The following is an 18,732-nucleotide window of genomic DNA, read 5'->3' as shown; positions in this document are numbered from 1 at the left end:
GTCAAACCAGAGCAGCAGACAGAAAGGAGCTCTCATAACCACAAAAGGAGTGGGGGGGGGGGGGGGGGGAGGCAGGGGGGTTGCGTGCCACTACGGCAACAGCTCATCTGGTTACCTTTGGCCCTGGATCACCTGGAACTCCAATTCCTGGTAGTCCTGCGCTGCCCTTCTCACCTTTCTCACCAGTACGCCCAGTATAACCAGGCATGCCCGTCTGTCCAGGTTCACCCGGGGTACCAGGAGGCCCAACAGGACCTGAGAAATGAAACGCCAAGTTTAGTGTATTTTTCCTTGTAGGCTCAACAGATCAATCCAATCCTGACCCAAAAGTTCAACGGTTGCTGAAACGTTCTTCCCACGATTGATATCCTTTGTCCTCAGAAGGATTCTCCCAATGGCTTCATTGAAGTGCAGCGGAATTGCACTAATGACATTGGGTGGTCCCTCAAGATCAGTCTCAAGGATTCAATTCCTGACACAATGTCTCACCCAAGTGTGCTTGCAGGGTTAAAGGCCAAGTCAGAACTCTTTAGGGGAAGGATGTCAGAGAATAGAACAATGAGACCATAAAAACATAACTAATAAGAGCAGGAGTAGGCCATTTAGCCCCTTGAGCCAGTTCTGTCATTCAATAAGATCACAGCTGAGCACAGCCCTCTCTCTATTTTCCTCTATTCCTCAGTGTGTGTGAAATTGAGCTCTGGTTTGAATATAGTCAATGACTCAGCCTTCACTGTCCTCCCAGGGTAGAGAATTCTGAAGGTTCACAACCCTTTGAATGACGATGTTCCTCCTCAGCTCAGTCCTACATGGCTGTCCCTTTATCCTAAGACTGCAATCATGTGTTCTCGACTCTCCAACCAGCCGAAACAGTTTCTGATCTGTGAATTCCTTCAAGAATTTTACATGTGTCAATAGGATCATTTATTATTTTTCTATATTTCAAGAATTTGAGTCTATTGTGCCAGCTGATTGGCAGAACAATTTTCTAGTCACAGGGCGGCACGGTGGCACAGTGGTTAGCACTGTTGCCTCGCAGCGCCAGAGACCCGGGTTCAATTCCCGCCTCAGGCGACTGACTGTGTGGAGTTTGCACGTTCTCCCCGTGTCTGCGTGGGTTTCCTCCGGGTGCTCCGGTTTCCTCCCACAGTCCAAAGATGTGCAGGGCCAGGTGAATTGGCCATGCTAAATTGCCCATAGTGTTAGGTTAAAGGGGTAAATGTAGGGATAGGGGTAGGGGTAGGGGTATGGGTGGGTTCGCTTCGGTGGGTCGGCGTGGACTTGTTGGGCCGAAGGGCCTGTTTCCACACTGTAATGTAATCTAATCTAAAAGAATCAGTCCCAGTGAAGCTCTCCTCCTATGGATGGTAAGGATCAAAACTCTACATAAAGGTTCATGTGGTCATAACAAAACCCTGTATAATTTGAATCCAACTTACTTTCTCTTATACTGGCAGCTATTGTAGTAAAAGCTTATTTATCTCTCTGATTAATTGCTGTACTTGCAAATTAACCTTCTCTGATTCACATAAAAGGGTGTCCGAGTCTCTGTCACCAACCTTGCTCAGTGTCTAATCCCTATGAATAGCGATAACCTCACATTTTTCCACATTATACCCCCTCTGCCACATTCTTTCACACTCACTTAACCCATCCAGATCCTTTCATGGCTTCTTTGTGGCTTCCTCACGGCTTTGTTTTTTTTCCCTGTCACCAAGTTACCCTTTATTTACATGTGTGCAATATACTGACTGTGGCCAGCCAGCTCAGAGTCAGCCCCTGAACTGAGGAGATTCTAAATTCCCTGGTTATATATGCACATTTTTCTTCATCGAGTGCATAAAACTTTATTCATATACAGTTTACTTTATACTTAGCTTTGTGTCATAAGCCCAATTAGCTACATTACACTCGCTGCATGCAACTCAATAATGCAGATTATACATGGCTGAAAATGAAGTACCAATCCTTACAGTTACAGCATGCCAAATCCACAACTGATCTGCTTATCCACACTCCTTGTCTCCTGCTTATTAACCAATCTCCAATCTTGCTAATGTCAGCAGTCCTCACTCAGTGCAAGCATCTGTAGCATGGTACTTCACTGAATGTTCTTTTAAAAATCCAAGTATTTTAGATCCACTGGTTCAATCTTATGAGTCATAGAATCCCTACTTTGTGGAAACAGGCCCTTCAGCTCAACAAGTCCACACTGAACCTCTGAAGAGTATCCCACCCTGACCCATTCCTCTACATTTACCCCTGATTAATGCACCTAACCTACACATCCCTGAATACTATGGGCAATTTAGCATGGCCAATTCACCCAACCTGCACATCTTTGGACTGTGGGAGGAAACCAGAGTACCATGCGCAACACACTGACTGTGGTCAGCCAGCTCAGAGTCAGCCCCTGAACTGAGGAGATTCTAAATTCCCTGATTATATATATTTTTTTTCTTCATCGAGCACACAGGCATGGGGAGAATGTGAAAACACCACACAGGCAGCTGCCTGAAGCTGGAATTGAACCTGGGTCCCTGGCACTGTGAGGCAGCAGGGCTAACCACTGAGCCACCATGCCACTGAGTCCGGTTTGTTTACTACCTCAAGAAACTCAAATCGATTCATCGGATGTGGGTGGTATGTAATGTTGGTGATGGGGTTCTTGCCCATCACCTTGAGAGATATATTGAGAGTCCCAGGTCACCCCGCTTTTCTGCATTCATCGGCCTGCAGTGCACCAGCATCCACAAGAGTCTCTGTGAATTGTCAGCCACAGGCTGGCAGCTCGTCATTAGCTGGCAACAACACTGGTTTCTGCTGGTACTGTACCTGCCCAAGGTCCCGGCTTTGTCCTTCGACCCAGGTACAGGTGGGAGGGGTTCGGCAAAGGTGTGGGGTGGATCTGTACCAAATGTGATAAAAATGACACACACAGCCAGTTTAAAATGCTCAGTTGGGTCTGCAACGTGGCTCATTTACACTTGCTCTAAGCTACATACGTTCATGCGCAGGGTCCTGCATTCTGTAGAAAAGGGACAATTTTTTGTCATTGTGCCTTCTTTGAATTAAACAAAAGCCTGGGGTCTGTGGTTTCCCTGGTGCACTATCCATGACAAAGGCTTAACCAATCAGAGCTGTCTGCCAACCAATTGCCACCCTTTTCGAAAACGTCACTCTCTTTGAGTCCTCCGCGTCAGGACATTACCCCTGCAATCTCAGTATCTGTTCATGTCGCTGTGTGTGAGGTATTTCTGTGCACAAATTGACTGCCATGTTACCCGCATGACAAAAATATTTTCATAGGGTGCAAAGTGCTCAGTCATGTGCTGAGGTTGTGAAAAGGGCTGTAGGAATGCCAGCCTTGTCTTTGGGAAGGCTGACCAATAGACACAAAATCACTGGAAGGTTAAGACGCTTGCTCCAGTCTTTGGAGAGTTTTCACTCTTTAGCGAGGTTACCTGGCAAGCCCATTTCTCCAATTGATCCTTTCTCTCCCGGAGTGCCCGTAAATCCTGGTTCTCCCGTTCTTCCTGGATCTCCCGCTGGCCCTAGAGGAAGGAGTGACATTGCTATCGTTAGTTTTATTGTTCCATTAATTAACCCCACAGTCTCTCTCACGTTTACCCTCTGCTCTCTTTGAGCTGTTACTGAGGCAGGGTTAATACAGCAGTCCTGTAGCACCAAGCTCATTTTCAGGTTTGAATCTGGGTAGGCTCATCCTCTAAAGGAAGCAGATTATCAAAGTCATGGTTGAGGGTCAACAGCCAAATGTCCATACAGACGAGGCTAGAGCAGAAACCCTGTAAATTAGTCTTTCCCATATCAGTAAGGAAGATGTGAGGTTTCTTGATCAGCCCTGAATGAGATCAAGTAAACTGCAAAGAACAAGCAACAGTGATGATGCTGTGGCTTTAAAGGCTATTTTGTCCTTTCGTTTTGAAGGGAGGTTGTAAGGCAGAGGTGATGAGCATTCGGGGGTGATGTAAACAGCTTGGGAGGATTTTAATTTTTTGTAAATGCAGCCTGACTGGATGTGGCCAGCTCTCACAGATCAGATTTCTGGGTTTTGGTTTCCTCAGTCACACCAGAAGCTATTGGCATCTCAACAGAGTTGGAAACTTCAGTGAATGTCTCCTGGCTGCTACTCTCTCTGAAATTTCTCTTGATGGGAGAACTGCATGTGAGGGGTGTGCTTAGGGGATATTAGTATATTGGAACAGTTAATTAGTAATGGTACTATATCTATTATTCTGTTAAAATTTCCAGTAGAGTTAAGTTATTCTAAATTCCTCTTTCTTTGGCTGCATTTTAACTGCAGTGTTTAAGTAAATTGTGTTTTGCTTAACATCCAGTCACATCATACCTGAAACACAGCACTTTACACTTGTCTTTAAAGTGAAAAAAGGTTAGGTCTCGGCTGCTTTCTTAAAATATTTTGGTGGAGGGGTGCTCTGATCTGCTCCATAACAAAATGAAGTGAGGAGCTTCTTCACTTTTGTTGCTTTTCCAACTGACTGGAATAACGTGCTGTCAACATTTAAGACGTGTTATGTCACTGGACATTTCCAGCAGGTATTGAGTGGCTTTGATAAAGGGGCATGTGGATCATTCACGGGTCGGCTAGTTAAGGTTAATGCCACAGAATCAAGGCGTCATATATACCAGTGATCACCTGATGATGGAGAAGGACACTTCACATTGAGAACAAAGAAATGTTCTGTAAGCAACTCCAGAAACATCCTTTAATCACCCCATAAACACTAATAATCAGCCGTGTAAATGACTCTACATATGAACACCACCACTTTGTGAACCGCGGGGTTAGCTCAAAGCGTTTTAAATTGGGAGGCCATTTCTCACTAACTTTCAATGGAGACAGGGCTTTTCATGGCCCTGCCTTGCCATCTTTAATCTGTACATACCTATTGGCACTGAGGTATTGCAGAGGGGACTTTGCTTTTTGGAGGTCTTGCCAGGCAGGACCCGACAACCAGTGGTTCAATTTACACATTTACTTAATTTCCAACAAATGTGATGTTAAATTTATAAGTAGCCTCTCCTTGCAAAGGGTTGTAAAATATTCCACAAAATTCTCCCTGATTTCCTGATCAATATTTATCCCTCGGCCCACCTTATTAAAACAGATGATCCAGCCACGATTGCATTGCTCTTCGTTGGATCCTGCTATGCAGAAATTGTCTATGGAATTTCCTCTAGTACCTCAGCGGCTATATCTTTGAAGTATTTTATTGACCCTGAAGCATTTTGAGGCTGTGAAAGACCTATAGAAATGGTTCTACTCAGCTCTGTCCCATCCAAACAATAACTTATAACAATTTAGCCAACACTATCCATTCAAAACATCAATGACAAAACTCTGAAGGAAAGGACAGCAAATGACATTGAGATTTCCGATGTCTCGTTGAGAGAGAAGCAGGAAGCAAGGAATTTCAACAAGTAGTTTTGGCTATTTTTCCCAGAATCTATTTATTACATTTATTTTTGTACCATCCATTGTTGCCATCCGTCTGATTTATCCCTTACCTGGTTGTCCTGGTAATCCAGGTTGTCCATCTTTTCCTGGCACCCCTGGGTCACCCGGGATACCTTGATAGCCCTTTTCTCCCGGAAAGCCTGACCTACCTGCAGAGAGATGTTTAAAAAGATGATTTCATAAGAACGAGTAGTGTGTTTTTACTGTGTGTACAGATGATACTTGCGTGTTATGTTGAGGGGAACTCATCGGTAAAGATCTTTCAAGCAGCCTGCATTGTCTTAATTATTTTTCAAGTAATTGCCACTTCATTTTGGAATGCCTTGATTGAATTTGTATGCACCATATTCTCAGACAGTTCACTCCAGATCCTAACCACTTGAGCTGTGTAAAGGACTTTCCTTGTGCTATTTTAGCTTCTCTCCCTAATTACTTTATGCCGTCTTGTCCTCGATTCTTACATGATGGAAAACACTTTCTTCTGATTCACTCTGTCAGGCTTTTGATTGCTTCAATCAGATCTCCACTCAGCCTTCTCTTCTTCAAGTAGAGAAGTTCCAGCTTCTCCCATCTATCCTCCTTGCTGAAATTCCTCATTCCTGGAACTATTGTTGTGAATCTTTTCTGAACTCTGTTCACCTTCATATTACGCTGAAAGGATGGAGCCCAGAATTGGATGCAATACTCAAGCTGAATCTTGTTTAACTCCAATGTAACCTTCTTTTTATTTATGTATATCTCAGAAAAGGACTATCCTGCTCAACCAGATTATGTCTGCATTCATGATCCACTACCGTCTCCTCTCATCTTGCTTGATCTATCATTATGAGGGGTGGGGAGGCTGAATGACCTACTCTTGAAACAATTTCTTATGTTCTTACAACAAATTTGGCCACAGTTCCGTTGGCCAAAACAAAATGGAACCAAGCTGCTGAATGACTACTCGATATTCAGGTGTTTCACCTTCCCGCACTTCACCCTTGGGGATTAAGTGGAAAGACAACTTCCATAACTTCCCAGGGGAACAGCCAACTCACATTCGACAATGTGGTGCTGGAAAAACACAGCAGGTCAGGTAGCATCCGAGGAGCAGGAGAATCGACCTTTCAAGCATGAGGAGAAAGTGAGGACGGCAGATGCTGGAGAGTCAGAGTCGAGAGTGTGGTGCTGGAAAAGCACAGCAGGTCAGGCAGCATCCGAAAAGCAGGAGAATCAACGTTTTGGGCATAAGCCTTTCATCATCACCACATTCTTGATTCTGATCTCCAGCATCTGCAGTCCTCAGTTTCTCCTAGCCAACTCACCTTGCAGGCTCTAGCCGGTAAATGGTGAGGTAAGAAGTCCCATAGCTGGAGGCTTGCTAATCTGCCCTAGCATCCTGCCCGTTATTGGAGGCTTCAAGGCCTGAACAGATGAAGGAGCAGTGCCAACCCAGGCCTACCCGATTCCCCAGGCTCCTTGTTGGCAAGTAACTGGACCCCGCAGACTTGGTGATCTGCAGTGGATTCCATCAAATCTTCAACATTTCATGGCAGGATTCCCTAATGGATTGATTCACCAGAAAGCCTGTGGGTGGCTGGAGAATGGACAGCCTGGTTCATTATCACTTGTTTTGCATTACCAACAAAAATTAATTTCAGCTTGCATAAAAATTAACGTCAAAAAGGTAATCACAAATTAAGAGTTATGGTAACTGGAAGCAGGCAGAGAATTTGCACTTATATATAGGTTTATAGAGTTAAGACAATGAGAAATAGGAACACGAGTAGGACATTCCAGTCCCTCGAGCCTGCTCCACCACTCAATAGGGTCATGGCTGACCTGATATTCCTCATGGCCACTTTCCTGTCTTTTACCTGTCACCCTTGATTCCCCAGCTGATCAAGAATCTATCTGTCTCAGCCTGAAGTATACACAAGGATTCCATCCCCACAGCTCTCTGCGGCAAGGAGTTCCAAAGACTCACACCCCTCTAAGAGATGAAATTCCTCCTCATCTCAGTCTTTATTCTGAGACTATGCCCTCTGGTTGTAGATTTTCTAATGAAGCGAAACATCATCTCAGCATTTACCTGGTCAAGCTCCTGAAGAATTCTATATTTTTCAATGAGATCACCTCACATTCTTTTAAATTCCACTAAGTAGAGTCTCAACCTGTTTAATCCTTGGTCATAAGGCAATCCCTCCATACCAGGGATCATCCCTGTGAGCCTTTTCTGAGTTGCCTCCAATGAATATCTTCTTTTCAAAAGATCCCACACACATTCACACATACTTCTATACAGAGATATATGATACACACCACCACAGACATGTACACACAAGCAGATACACAAGAGCACAGCAGAATACGTTGTTGTTATGAAATATCAAAGATGAATGCATTGACCTGGATCTCCCGTATCTCCTTTCTGCCCTTTCATTTTCTCCATCTCACTTTTATCTATGATTCCAGGCTTTCCCACAAGACCAACTTCTCCTTTTGTCCCCTTCTCACCACCTGTTCCAGGGGGACCCGGGAAACCAGGCAAGCCACGGTCACCTGATGAGAAAAACATAGTGAGATACACACTCTTCAAATTAGGAAAGCTCGCTCGAATCTTTTTGCCTCGGCATTAAGAAGTGCATCAAAGTCATGAAAAACACAAGAGAATTATTTGCTCACAAACAAAAACAGAAATTGCTGGAAAAGCTCAGCAGGTCTGGCAGCATCTCTGGGGAGAAACTATGTTTAACATTTGAGGTTCTGTGACCCTTCCTCAGGTCGCTAGGAAATAATTGGTTTTATTTTGAAGAAGGGGTGTTAGGAGTAAATGGTAAGTGAAGATAAAAGCCCAAAGAGAGAGAAGAACAGTTGGACAAACTGGGGCAGCACGGTGGCTCAGTGGTTAGCACTGCTGCCTCACAGCACCAGGGTCCCAGGTTCGATTCCAGCTTCAGGTTCTTGTCTGTGTGGAGTTTGCACATTTTCCCCGTGTCTGTGTGGGTTTCCTCCAGATGCTCTGGTTTCCTCCCACAATCCAAAGATGCACAGGGCAGGTGAATTGGCCATGCTAAATTGCCCATAGTGTCAGGCGCATTAGTCAGAGGGAAATGGATCCGGGTGGGTTACTCTTCAGAGGGTCTGGTTGGGCCGAAGGGCCTGTTTCTACACTGTAGGGAATCTAATCTAATATAAAGTAGTGGGTAATGATCATCTTGGGAGGATGAATAGTTAGTGGCTAACAATGGGTTGTGTGGTAACAGGGCCTGGTGAGTGGGATTTGGGGGTCAGGAGATGGGAGATGGTGTTTCAAGCCTTAAAATTGTTGAATTGATATTCAGTCCGGAAGGTTGTAGCAAAGTGGAAAATGAGGTGCTATTCTTCCATCTCACGCTGAGCTGCACTGGAGCACTGCAGCAAGCCTGAGACAGAGATGTTGACCAGATTTTCTTGTTACTATTCTGAGTTTTGCACTTCCTCCGGCCCTGCTGCTCATGTGTCATGAGTATCTCATTAACAAGGTCAGTCACAAGAATGGAGTTTTAGCAAACAGGTTAGCCAACTTGCACAGGAGGCAAATCTGACTCATACCAAAACCTCACACCAAAAGCTGCCCTCCCGGTCAGCGTCATCCAACAGTGAAAATTAAATCTGATTTATATTCCTTCGACATTCACTTAGTGAAACCTAATATTCTAATCTGAGTCCATCACATGGAGCTCAATCCATGATTAAACATGGCCACTTCATTTGACACTATATATTTCAGAACATGGAAATAGACATGGACAAAAAGAACATTTGGCTGACTTCACTGTTCAAAAGATTCTTTGTGACATTCATCCGGGGCAGCATGAGGACACTGAGTCACACACACTGTCCGAATTTGGAAAGACATAGTCATCTCTTCACTGTCATTGGGTGAAGCACTGTGGGTGCCCCCTGTGGACTGAAGGGTTTCGAGAAGGTATTTCACTGTCAAGATTAGATTACATTACAGTGTGGAAACAGGCCCTTCGGCCCAACAAGTCCACACCGATCCGCTGAAGTGCAACCCACCCATACCCCTTACCTAACACTATGGGCAATTTAGCAAGTTCAATGAAAGATGATGGACAATAAATGCTGGTCTGTCCAAGAGCACCCATATCCCGAGAATGAACATTTAGGAATGAAACAGGGATACGGCAAGGGTGGACATACATGAAGCAAAACAAAGAGCTGAAAATGCAGGAGGTTATGTTAAATGAGGCTGAGATGGTATCGTACAATATGGTGACATGGAGTATTCAATGCAGCTTTACCAAAGGGAGAAGAGAGAGTAAAAGTTGGATGCACCAGTCTGCAGAAGATTTGTCACATGTCAATTTTGTTTTCAAAAACTTGTGTGTCTATTAATGTTACAGAAAATATTACAATAACGTTCTTCTCCCTTGCCATCTCCACAAAGTTTCTGCTATGTCCAATAGATGCTATTTAAATGCCAACTCTTTCTTTTATGTCAAATCATCAAGTGTTTCCAGTAACACAACCACACATTACCAAATGCAAACTCCCAAAATATCACAAGATGTTAAATACTTCCAGCTGTCATGATATCAATCAAAACATATTTGGAATAAAATGCATACACTGACCTTTCAGACCAGGAAGTCCCACATTCCCTGGAGATCCCGGTAAACCTTGGCTTCCAGGTGTACCCATGACCCCCATTTCTCCTTTGGGACCTATAATGGCAGAATTTGGTAAGAATTTGAGAACTTGGAATCAGAATGAAATCCAACACTGATGGTCACAGGTACACAGTAGCTGGGTGAAGGCTTAGTATTAGTATAAAACAGTCTAATTTTGCACCGATCTGGGAAAAGAATCAAAAAGTGTGGTGCTGGAAAAGCGCAGCCAGTCAGGCAGCATCTGAGGAGCAGAAGCGTCGATGTTTCAAGCATAAGCCCTGAGTGTTCTGATGAAGAGCTTATGCTCAATACATCGACTCTCCTGCGCCTCAGATGTTACCTGACCTGCTGTGCTTTTCCAGCACCACACTTTTTGACTCTGATCTCCAGCATCTGTAGTCCGCACTTTCTCCCCGTTCTGGGAACAGAGTCCAGTCTGAGTCCGGATTGGTATCAATTGAGACTGCTTTGTTTCAGAATCATCTCAGACTCACACTACATGTGAAACACATGCAACATTGTGAAACTGCAAAGTTGTGAGGGGCATGGATAGGATAAATGGACAAAATCTTTTCCCTGGGGTCTGGGAGTCCAGAACTAGAGGGCATAGGTTTAGGGTGAGAGGGGAAAGATATAAAAGAGACCTAAGGGGCAACTTTTTCATGCAAAGGGTGGTATGTGTATGGAATGAGCTGCCAGAGGATGTGGTGGAGGCTGGTACAATTGCAACATTTAAGAGGCATTTGGATGGGTATATGAGTAGGAAGGGTTTGGAGGGATGTGGGCCGGGTGCTGGCAGGTGGGACTAGATTGGGTTGGGATATCTGGTCAGCATGGACGGGTTGGTCTGTTTCCATGTACATCTCTATGACTCTATAACTGAGAATTCAGCACATTACAAATAAGTCTTGCAATGCTTCACTTTGCTAGCTTACACTCCTCGGGTAGGTGGCAGTCTTGTTATATTTACCCTGTTTCTATAACTCTTCCTATCCATTATAAGTAATGATAAATTACTGCAAATATCCAACTTGTCTGGTCTCAAAGAGAAGGGATTGGTTTGTTTTGATTCCTGTCATTGTGTTTATGGAGTTCTTCCATCTCATAATGATCAGAACTCAATAGCTGTTAGTGGCGAGCTGTTGGTAAATAACTCCACTGGAGCTTTGATCAGAATTGGTAAGTTTGGAAGGAAGGAATAAGAGAGGCAGCATGAACTAAATGGTATAAAAAAGGCTGCAGGAACAGCGACCCACAATTTACATACACAGAACAGGTTGAGATGGCTGTCAAAAAGCATAGAATTTATAAATAATGGCATAGGGTATAAAAAACAAGGAAGTTATGTTAACATCTTTATAAAATACTAGTTACACTTCAAATGAAGCATTCTATCCAATTCTGGCCACCACATGTTTAAAAGGATGTCAAAAACTTGGAGAGGGGTGGGGAATGGAGCCAAAGATAAGAATGGAGCCAATTCCTTGGAAAGGCTGGAGAAGTGGGAATTGTTTTCCACCTCCGTACTCTACGGCCTGTTCCCCGGGACGCACACCGAGACGAACATCAACTGTGCCTGGAGGATCATCAACTCGGCGAAGGACGGTCTCTGGGCAGTCCGAAACCTGTTGATCTTCCAGCTGAAGGAGTTGACCCTGACTGAGTGATGCAGACTGGCACACTCCAAGGTCCAGGACTACGTGTTGAGGGACGCGCTGAAGCTTGGGCCAGCTGCCGCCAAGGCGCGGTGGGGAAAGACCACCGTGTAACATCTGCCTGCCTAAGAACAGGGGGCCCGCGCAGTCATTTGGGCCCTGCTGACGCCTCAGCTAAAAATGTAATTGTACAGACCTGTAATTAGGAATGATTACTCTGTTTCGGTATGCAAACAAATGGAATGTTTACATATGTATGGCATGTCCAGTTGTACAGATCATCAAAGTATTTTATGAATAAAGTATATTTTTGAAATTAAAAAAAATTGTTTTCCATGGAACAATGAGGTTGAGAGGTGATTTCACAGAATAGAATAGAATATCCTTTATTGTCATGTGTACTGAAGTACAGGAGGACAGTGAAAAGTTTTACAATGTCATCTCTGATGGCACCGCCTTAGGTAAAAGTCTTTTATAAGCTAGATGGGGAGAAATTGTTTCTAATTAACCAGTAGATACAGGTTTTGAAAATTGCTTAAAGAATCAGGATGCAAGATCAAGAAACGTTTGGTCTAAGTAGAGAGTTGTTGCGATCTGAAATATCAACCCAAAAGTAGATCCAACAACAACTTTCAAAGAGAAATTGGATAGATATTTGAAATGGACGGAAGCAGGGTGACTGGGGCTAATTAAATCAATCTTTTAAAGTTCCAGCATAGGAACATTGGACTGAATGGTTCTGTCTATGATTTCAAATTGGCCTTGCTAAGAGCTTTCCATAAGCAGGTCTGAAAGATTGACCATAGTAATAGTTCTGCAATTGCTAGCTTACCTTGAAATCCTGGAGGGCCATCTTTTCCTGGGGGCCCAATTTGCCCTGAAAAACCTGGAGGTCCAGGAAGACCTTTTGCTCCCTGATTCCCCCTGTCCCCCTGTGGACCTGGGATATCTAGACCTGGAAAGCCAGGATCACCCTTCGCGCCTGGCAATCCCTGGAATCCTGCATTATAAAAAAGAATTGTCACATATTTAAACACTTAATTGGTGACCGACGTTTTGTGGCATTCAGGTCTAGGTGAAATGCTCTCTGGAGGGTCAGTGTGGACTAGATGGGCTGAATGGCCTGTCTCCATTCTGCATCCAAACTTGGGCTGAAAAAATGGCAATTAATGTTTGAACTATACACGTGCCAAGTAGAGAGGATCTAATAATTCTCAACATACAGTAGCATCATCACCTTTGCTGAATGCCACTATCTGCATCATGGGGTTACCATTGACCAGAAACTGAACTGGCCCAACCATATCAACAGAGTGGCTACAGGAACATGACAGATGCTAGGAGTACTGCAGGGAGTAACTAACCCCTGACCCCCGCCAAACCCTTCCACCATCTACAAGGCACAAGTCAGGGGTATGATGGAATATTCCCCACTTGCCTGCATGGGTGCAGCTCCAACAACACTCAAGAAGCTCAAAGCTATCAAGGCCAAAGCAGCCTGCTTGATTTTATCACATCAACCGCTTTCACCTATTTTTCCCTACAGCACTGACGTACACTGGCAGCCCTGAGTACAATTTATAAAATACACTGCAGCAAGGCTCCTTTAACAGCAACATTCAAAACTGTGAGCTCTGCCACCTGGGAAGGTGAAGGTTAGAGATATACAGTGACACCACCACATGCAAGTTCCCCTCCTGGCCACCCATCACCCTGATTGCAAATATACTGCCGCGATGGTCAAAATCCTGGAATTATCCTCCTAACAGCATTCGGGATGCATCTACACAACAAGGACTGCTGCTTGTTTAAGAAGGCAGCTCACCACCATCTTTCCAGGGCGATTAGTGATGCACAACAAATGTTGATCCAGCCCACATCCCATGAATTATTATCTTTTAAAAACAATCACTAAAAGCAAACAACCTGTTTGTTAAAGTATTGCTGTTTGTGGGATCTTGCTGCTGCATTTCCTACATTCCAACAGTGACCGCATTTTGAAAGCATTGCATTGGCTATGAAGTCCTTTGGGCCAACCTATAGTCATGAATCATTCCATACCAATGATGTTCCCTTCAGCTAGGAGGTACCTGGGAGGCCTGGTGGTCCCTGAGGTCCTGGCTTGCCTTGCTGACCTGGTGGCCCAATTCCTGCGGGGCCTGGAAGTCCAGGAGGGCCCAGTGGTCCTATTGGACCGGTTCTGCCTGAAAGAACAATAAAGAACAAATGGGTATCCAGACTATTTAAAGCTCCGTGGTTAATCCTCAAGCTGGTGACAGTGAATATCAAAATCTACTTTCCTCATGCAGTCATAGAATCATAGAGGCGCACAGCACGAAAATAGATCCCTCATCCAACTAGTCCATGCTGACCAGATATCCTAACCCAATCTAGTCCCATTTTGCCAGCACTTGGCCCACATCCCTCTAAACCCTTCCTATTCATATACCCATCCAGATGCCTATTAAGTGATGTAATTATACCAGCCTCCACCACTTCCTCTGGCAGCTCATTCCATACACGTACTACCCTCTGTGTGAAAAGGTTGCCCCTTCGGTCTCTTTTATATATTGCCCCTCTCACTGTAAACCTATGCCCTCTAGTTGTGGACTCCCCAACCCCAGGGAAAAGACCTTGTCTATTTATCCTATCCATGCCCGACATCACCCATCAAAACAACAGAAACTCTGACCACCTCATTGGTCAGACTCAAAGGAACTTGAGTGGGATGTTTGGCCGTGTGAACATTTGGATCATTCAGTTTCAGGCAAGCACTTGATGACATTCAGGGAAGAGAACGTTCCATGAGATAGCTCCATTAGTAAGTCCCACAATATTAGTTATGTTTCATTTTGCCTGGCAATAGGGGAAGGGCCATTTGCAATGTTGTCAATAGGCCACTCGAAACAGTTCAAGGGTCACTGAAGAGCTGTGCGAGGGTCATACCTATTTGGAGTCGAGAGTGTGGTGCTGGAAAAGCACAGCAGGTCAGGCAGCATCCGAGGAGCCCGAGAATCCATGTTTCAGGCAAAAGCCCTTCCTCATTCCTGAGGAAGGGCTTTTGTCCAAAATGTCAATTTTCCTGCTCCTTGGATGCTGCCTGACCTGCTGTGCTTTTCCAGCACCGCACTCCCGACCCTGATCTCCAGCATCTGCAGGGCTCACTTTCTCCTCAGACTTATTTGGAGCTGGAAGATTGATAAAGACTGAAGGAGGCTCCCGTGATGAAGAGAGCTACAGAAGTAGTGAGTTGGCTCTGTACAATCAGAACTCAGACAGAATTTTGAGGCATCGGTGAAGGCACAATTAACAGTAACATTTTGGATTGGTGAGATGCTAAGAGCAGTTGGATAGCTATGTTCAAACAGAAATCAGAGGAGGTCTAGGAGTCGGTAGGTACCATTAGTTTTAGAGTTAGGACTCAGAAAGCTTTGTGGAAGCTGTAGGAGTTTGGAAGAAACCTTTAATAGCTCAGTGCAGCTGTGAGCAAGGGTGAAGGAGACTCACAAACAGTTTTTGCTATGTGCATCGGAGCCAGATTAAAGGCCGGCCAACAAACCCAGGGCCGTGGCTGGGTTGGTGAAGCCCCATGGTTGTGAAAAGCTTGAGCTGGGCCTGGGATGAAGTGCTGGAGTGCAGTCTCCTGTAACCAGTGGGTGTGTTAACACAGGGAAGGAAGTGAAAACACCTGAATGTGAGTAGCCAATGCTCAGACCAGCTGCTTTTGAGGGAGTTCCAAAGCTGTGTCATTAAAAGTGCAGAATTGTTATCTTTTATAAAGTTTGAATGAGATTTGATGACCCATAGTATCACTCACATCTGTGGTGGTTATTGGGAAATCAGTGGCGATGTCTTGATTGGGATTGGTGTTTAATGTGTAGCATAGACAGACATAAAATACAGGTGGTGAGGTCTCATCCTCTATTGGCACATTGTCATCTAAACAACTAATTAACTAGCTAATTAACTGAGACTAACAGTTCCCTCCATTACAGCACTGACCACAAGTTGTAACTTAAGGAATTACCTTGTCATTCATGAAGTGCTTTTGAAAAGAACTTGAGGAACAGAATTCTCATTGCCTTTCAAGCTCTCACTTTCCAGATACATTTGAAATTCATTTCATGCACCTTTCCTCACCTTTATCACCTGTGAGGCCAGGTAATCCAGGGTTTCCCGGCGCTCCTGGTATTCCAGGGATTCCTGGGTCACCTTTATCTCCTTGAACTCCATCGAGTCCTGGGACACCTGGAAATCCTCGGGGGCCCGGCAGTCCCACTCCCGGTTGGCCCTGAATTCAACAAATAAGAGGTTGGTTAAAATGATAGCATCTTACAACTCAGCAACCCATGTGGGTCCTTCAAGTCTACCCCTTGTCCACTGTTCTGAACACTTTCCACTTCACGTGCAACATTGAAACATAGCGATGAAGTACAGGATTTGACTTAGCTGCACTTCCCATAATTGGGTCACCAGACCTGAAACATTAACTCTGATTTCTCTTCACAGATGCTGCCAGACCTGCTGAGCTTTTCCAGCAACTTCTGTTTTTGTTTCTGATTTACAGCATCCGTGGTTTTTTTTCAGCTTTTACAGGATTTGATTTGATTCCTGATGAAGGGCTTATGCCCGAAACGTCGATTCTCTCCTGCTCCTCGGATGCTGCCTGACCTGCTGTGCTTTTCCAGCACCACACTCTCCACTCTGATCTCCAGCATCTGCAGTTCTCACCTTCTCCTTCCTACAATCCAGTTTACTGCATTCGCTGCTCACAATATGGTCTCCTCTACACTGGGGAAATGAAGCGTAGACTGAGTGACTGCTTCACAAAACACCTACATTCTGCCCGCAAAAAGGATCCTGAGCTTCCAGTTACCTGCCACTTTAACAACCCACCCTGTTCCCTGGCCATCATCTCTGTCTCAGACTTGCTGCAGTGTTCCAGCGAAGCTCAGCACAAGCTGGAAGAACAGCATCTCATTTTCCACTTGAGGACCCTGCAGTCCTTTGGACTCAATATTGAGTTCAATGATTTTAGAACCTGAATCCCCACCACCCTACTCCCATGTCCTAGCCTCCTACCCCCATGCCCTAGCCTCCTACCCCCATGTCCTAGCCTCCTACCCTCATGTCCCAGCCTCTTACCCCCATGACCTAGCCTCCTATCCCCATGTCCTGCTTTTGTACTTTATTCATAGTCAGGAATACTGTTTTTTTTATCATCTTTTCAACTTGCGCTCTACCATTAAGGATTGATATACATGACTTCCTAGGTCTCTTCCTGTCCTCAGTTTATTCATGGCTCATTTAGTTCACAATGACTTTCCCCAGTCTTCCTACAAAAATGGTCACGACAAAGATCCCAGTGTTAAACTTTATCTGACAAGTTCCTGCCCATTTCAGTAGAATATCGATGATGATTTGAAATCCATTGCCACCTCCCCACTAATATCTATATATTAGAGTTTAATGGCATCTGTAAACTTGGGATTCCCCAATTCAGGTCATTAATAAAGATTGGGTGGCAAGGTGACTCAGTGGTTAGCATTGCTGCCTCACAGCGCCAGGGACACGGGTTTGATTCCACCCTTGGGCAACCGTCTGTGTGGAGTTTGCACATTCTCTCCCTGTGTCTGTATGGGTTTCCTCCAGGCACTTGGGTTTTCCTCCCACAATCCAAAGATGTGCAGGTCAGATGGAGTGGCCATGGTTAATTGCCAGTGACCACAGATGCGCAGGCTAGGTGAACTGACCATGGGAAACGCAGGGTTAAGGGATAGGGTAGGATCTGGGGGGAGGTGGGGGAATGCTGTTTGGAAGGTTGGCGTATACTCTGCAGAAATTCTATGATATGATGATGCCATGATCAAACAAAGCCAATACAGAGTTCTGAGAAACTGCATTCAATATCCAATTCGAGGGTTTCATCACTGACCTTTGCCCCTGGGGGTCCTGGCTGGCCTGGAATGCCATCATTCCCTGGACGTCCTGAAAGACCAGGAAGGCCTGTTTGTCCTTGAATCCCTGGTGAGCCTGTCAAACGGAAAAGTTGGACTTGAATGGCTGACCACCTTTCCCAAACTCCTTCAAACCATCGACGCAGTATCCTGAGAGGGAGGCAGTGTGGCAGACATTGTGAAGAATTCAGATCCTTGTGACAGAAAAGATCATGAAGTGATCATAGATTGGAACAGAGTAAATAGAAGTTGGCTGTTCCCAGTTTTGGGATTCATGAATGAGGAACCATTGACCTAAGATTAGACATCAGAGGTTTTTAAGAAAGTGAAGGGCTCTTTTGCAGTGAGAGCATTGAGGTGTGGAATTCTCTCCCAGAGTTAGTAGCTGAGGCAGGAATGATGTCAACATTTGAACTGGAGTACAGATAGGTATGAAGGTAGAGGTGTAAGGAGGGAGGTGGGAACAAGATTAAAACATAATTAGGAATATTTGCTATATTGAGGGGACACTCTGACTAAGGCTGGATGGATTTTTTACAAACCCACTGACTCCAACAGATACCTGGATTACACCTTTTCCCACCCTACCTCCTGCAAAAATGCCATCCCGTATTCCCAATTCCTTTGCCTCTGCCATATCTGCTCTCAGGAGGAATAGTTCAACCACAGAACACACCAGATGGCCTCCTTCTTTAGAGACCACAATTTCCCTTCCCACGTGGTTAAAGATGCCCTCCAACACATCTCGTCCACATCCAGCACCTCCGCCCTCAGACCTCACCCCTCCAACCGTAACAAGGACAGAACCCCCCTGGTGCTCACCTTCCACCCTACCAACCATCGCATAAACTAAATCATCCACCGACATTTCCACCACCTCCAAACGGACCCCACCACCAGGGATATATTTCCCTCCCCACCCATTTTCGCTTTCCGCAAAGACTGTTCCCTCCGTGATTACCTGG

At 44.9% G+C, this 18,732-nt stretch overlaps 1 protein-coding gene across 1 annotated transcript in view; it reads right to left on the bottom strand.

Moving 5' to 3' along the window:
• Positions 1-18,732, bottom strand: part of LOC122550473 (collagen alpha-1(IV) chain-like) — a 233,746-nt gene that overhangs the window by 44,763 nt on the left and 170,251 nt on the right. The window contains exons 29-37 of the mRNA XM_043691239.1: positions 17,746-17,843; positions 15,951-16,101; positions 13,901-14,014; positions 12,643-12,810; positions 10,120-10,209; positions 7,889-8,041; positions 5,551-5,649; positions 3,465-3,554; positions 116-255 (exon numbers count right to left, since the gene is read on the bottom strand). Coding sequence (XP_043547174.1) covers positions 116-255; positions 3,465-3,554; positions 5,551-5,649; positions 7,889-8,041; positions 10,120-10,209; positions 12,643-12,810; positions 13,901-14,014; positions 15,951-16,101; positions 17,746-17,843 — 1,103 coding nt within the window. The remainder of the gene's footprint in view (positions 1-115; positions 256-3,464; positions 3,555-5,550; positions 5,650-7,888; positions 8,042-10,119; positions 10,210-12,642; positions 12,811-13,900; positions 14,015-15,950; positions 16,102-17,745; positions 17,844-18,732) is intronic.

The sequence above is a fragment of the Chiloscyllium plagiosum genome, chromosome 6 (genome assembly GCF_004010195.1).
Source record: "Chiloscyllium plagiosum isolate BGI_BamShark_2017 chromosome 6, ASM401019v2, whole genome shotgun sequence".
NCBI lineage: Eukaryota > Metazoa > Chordata > Chondrichthyes > Orectolobiformes > Hemiscylliidae > Chiloscyllium > Chiloscyllium plagiosum.
The sequence above is the reverse complement of the archived record's forward strand: the minus strand, read 5'-3'. Positions and strand labels throughout refer to the sequence as shown.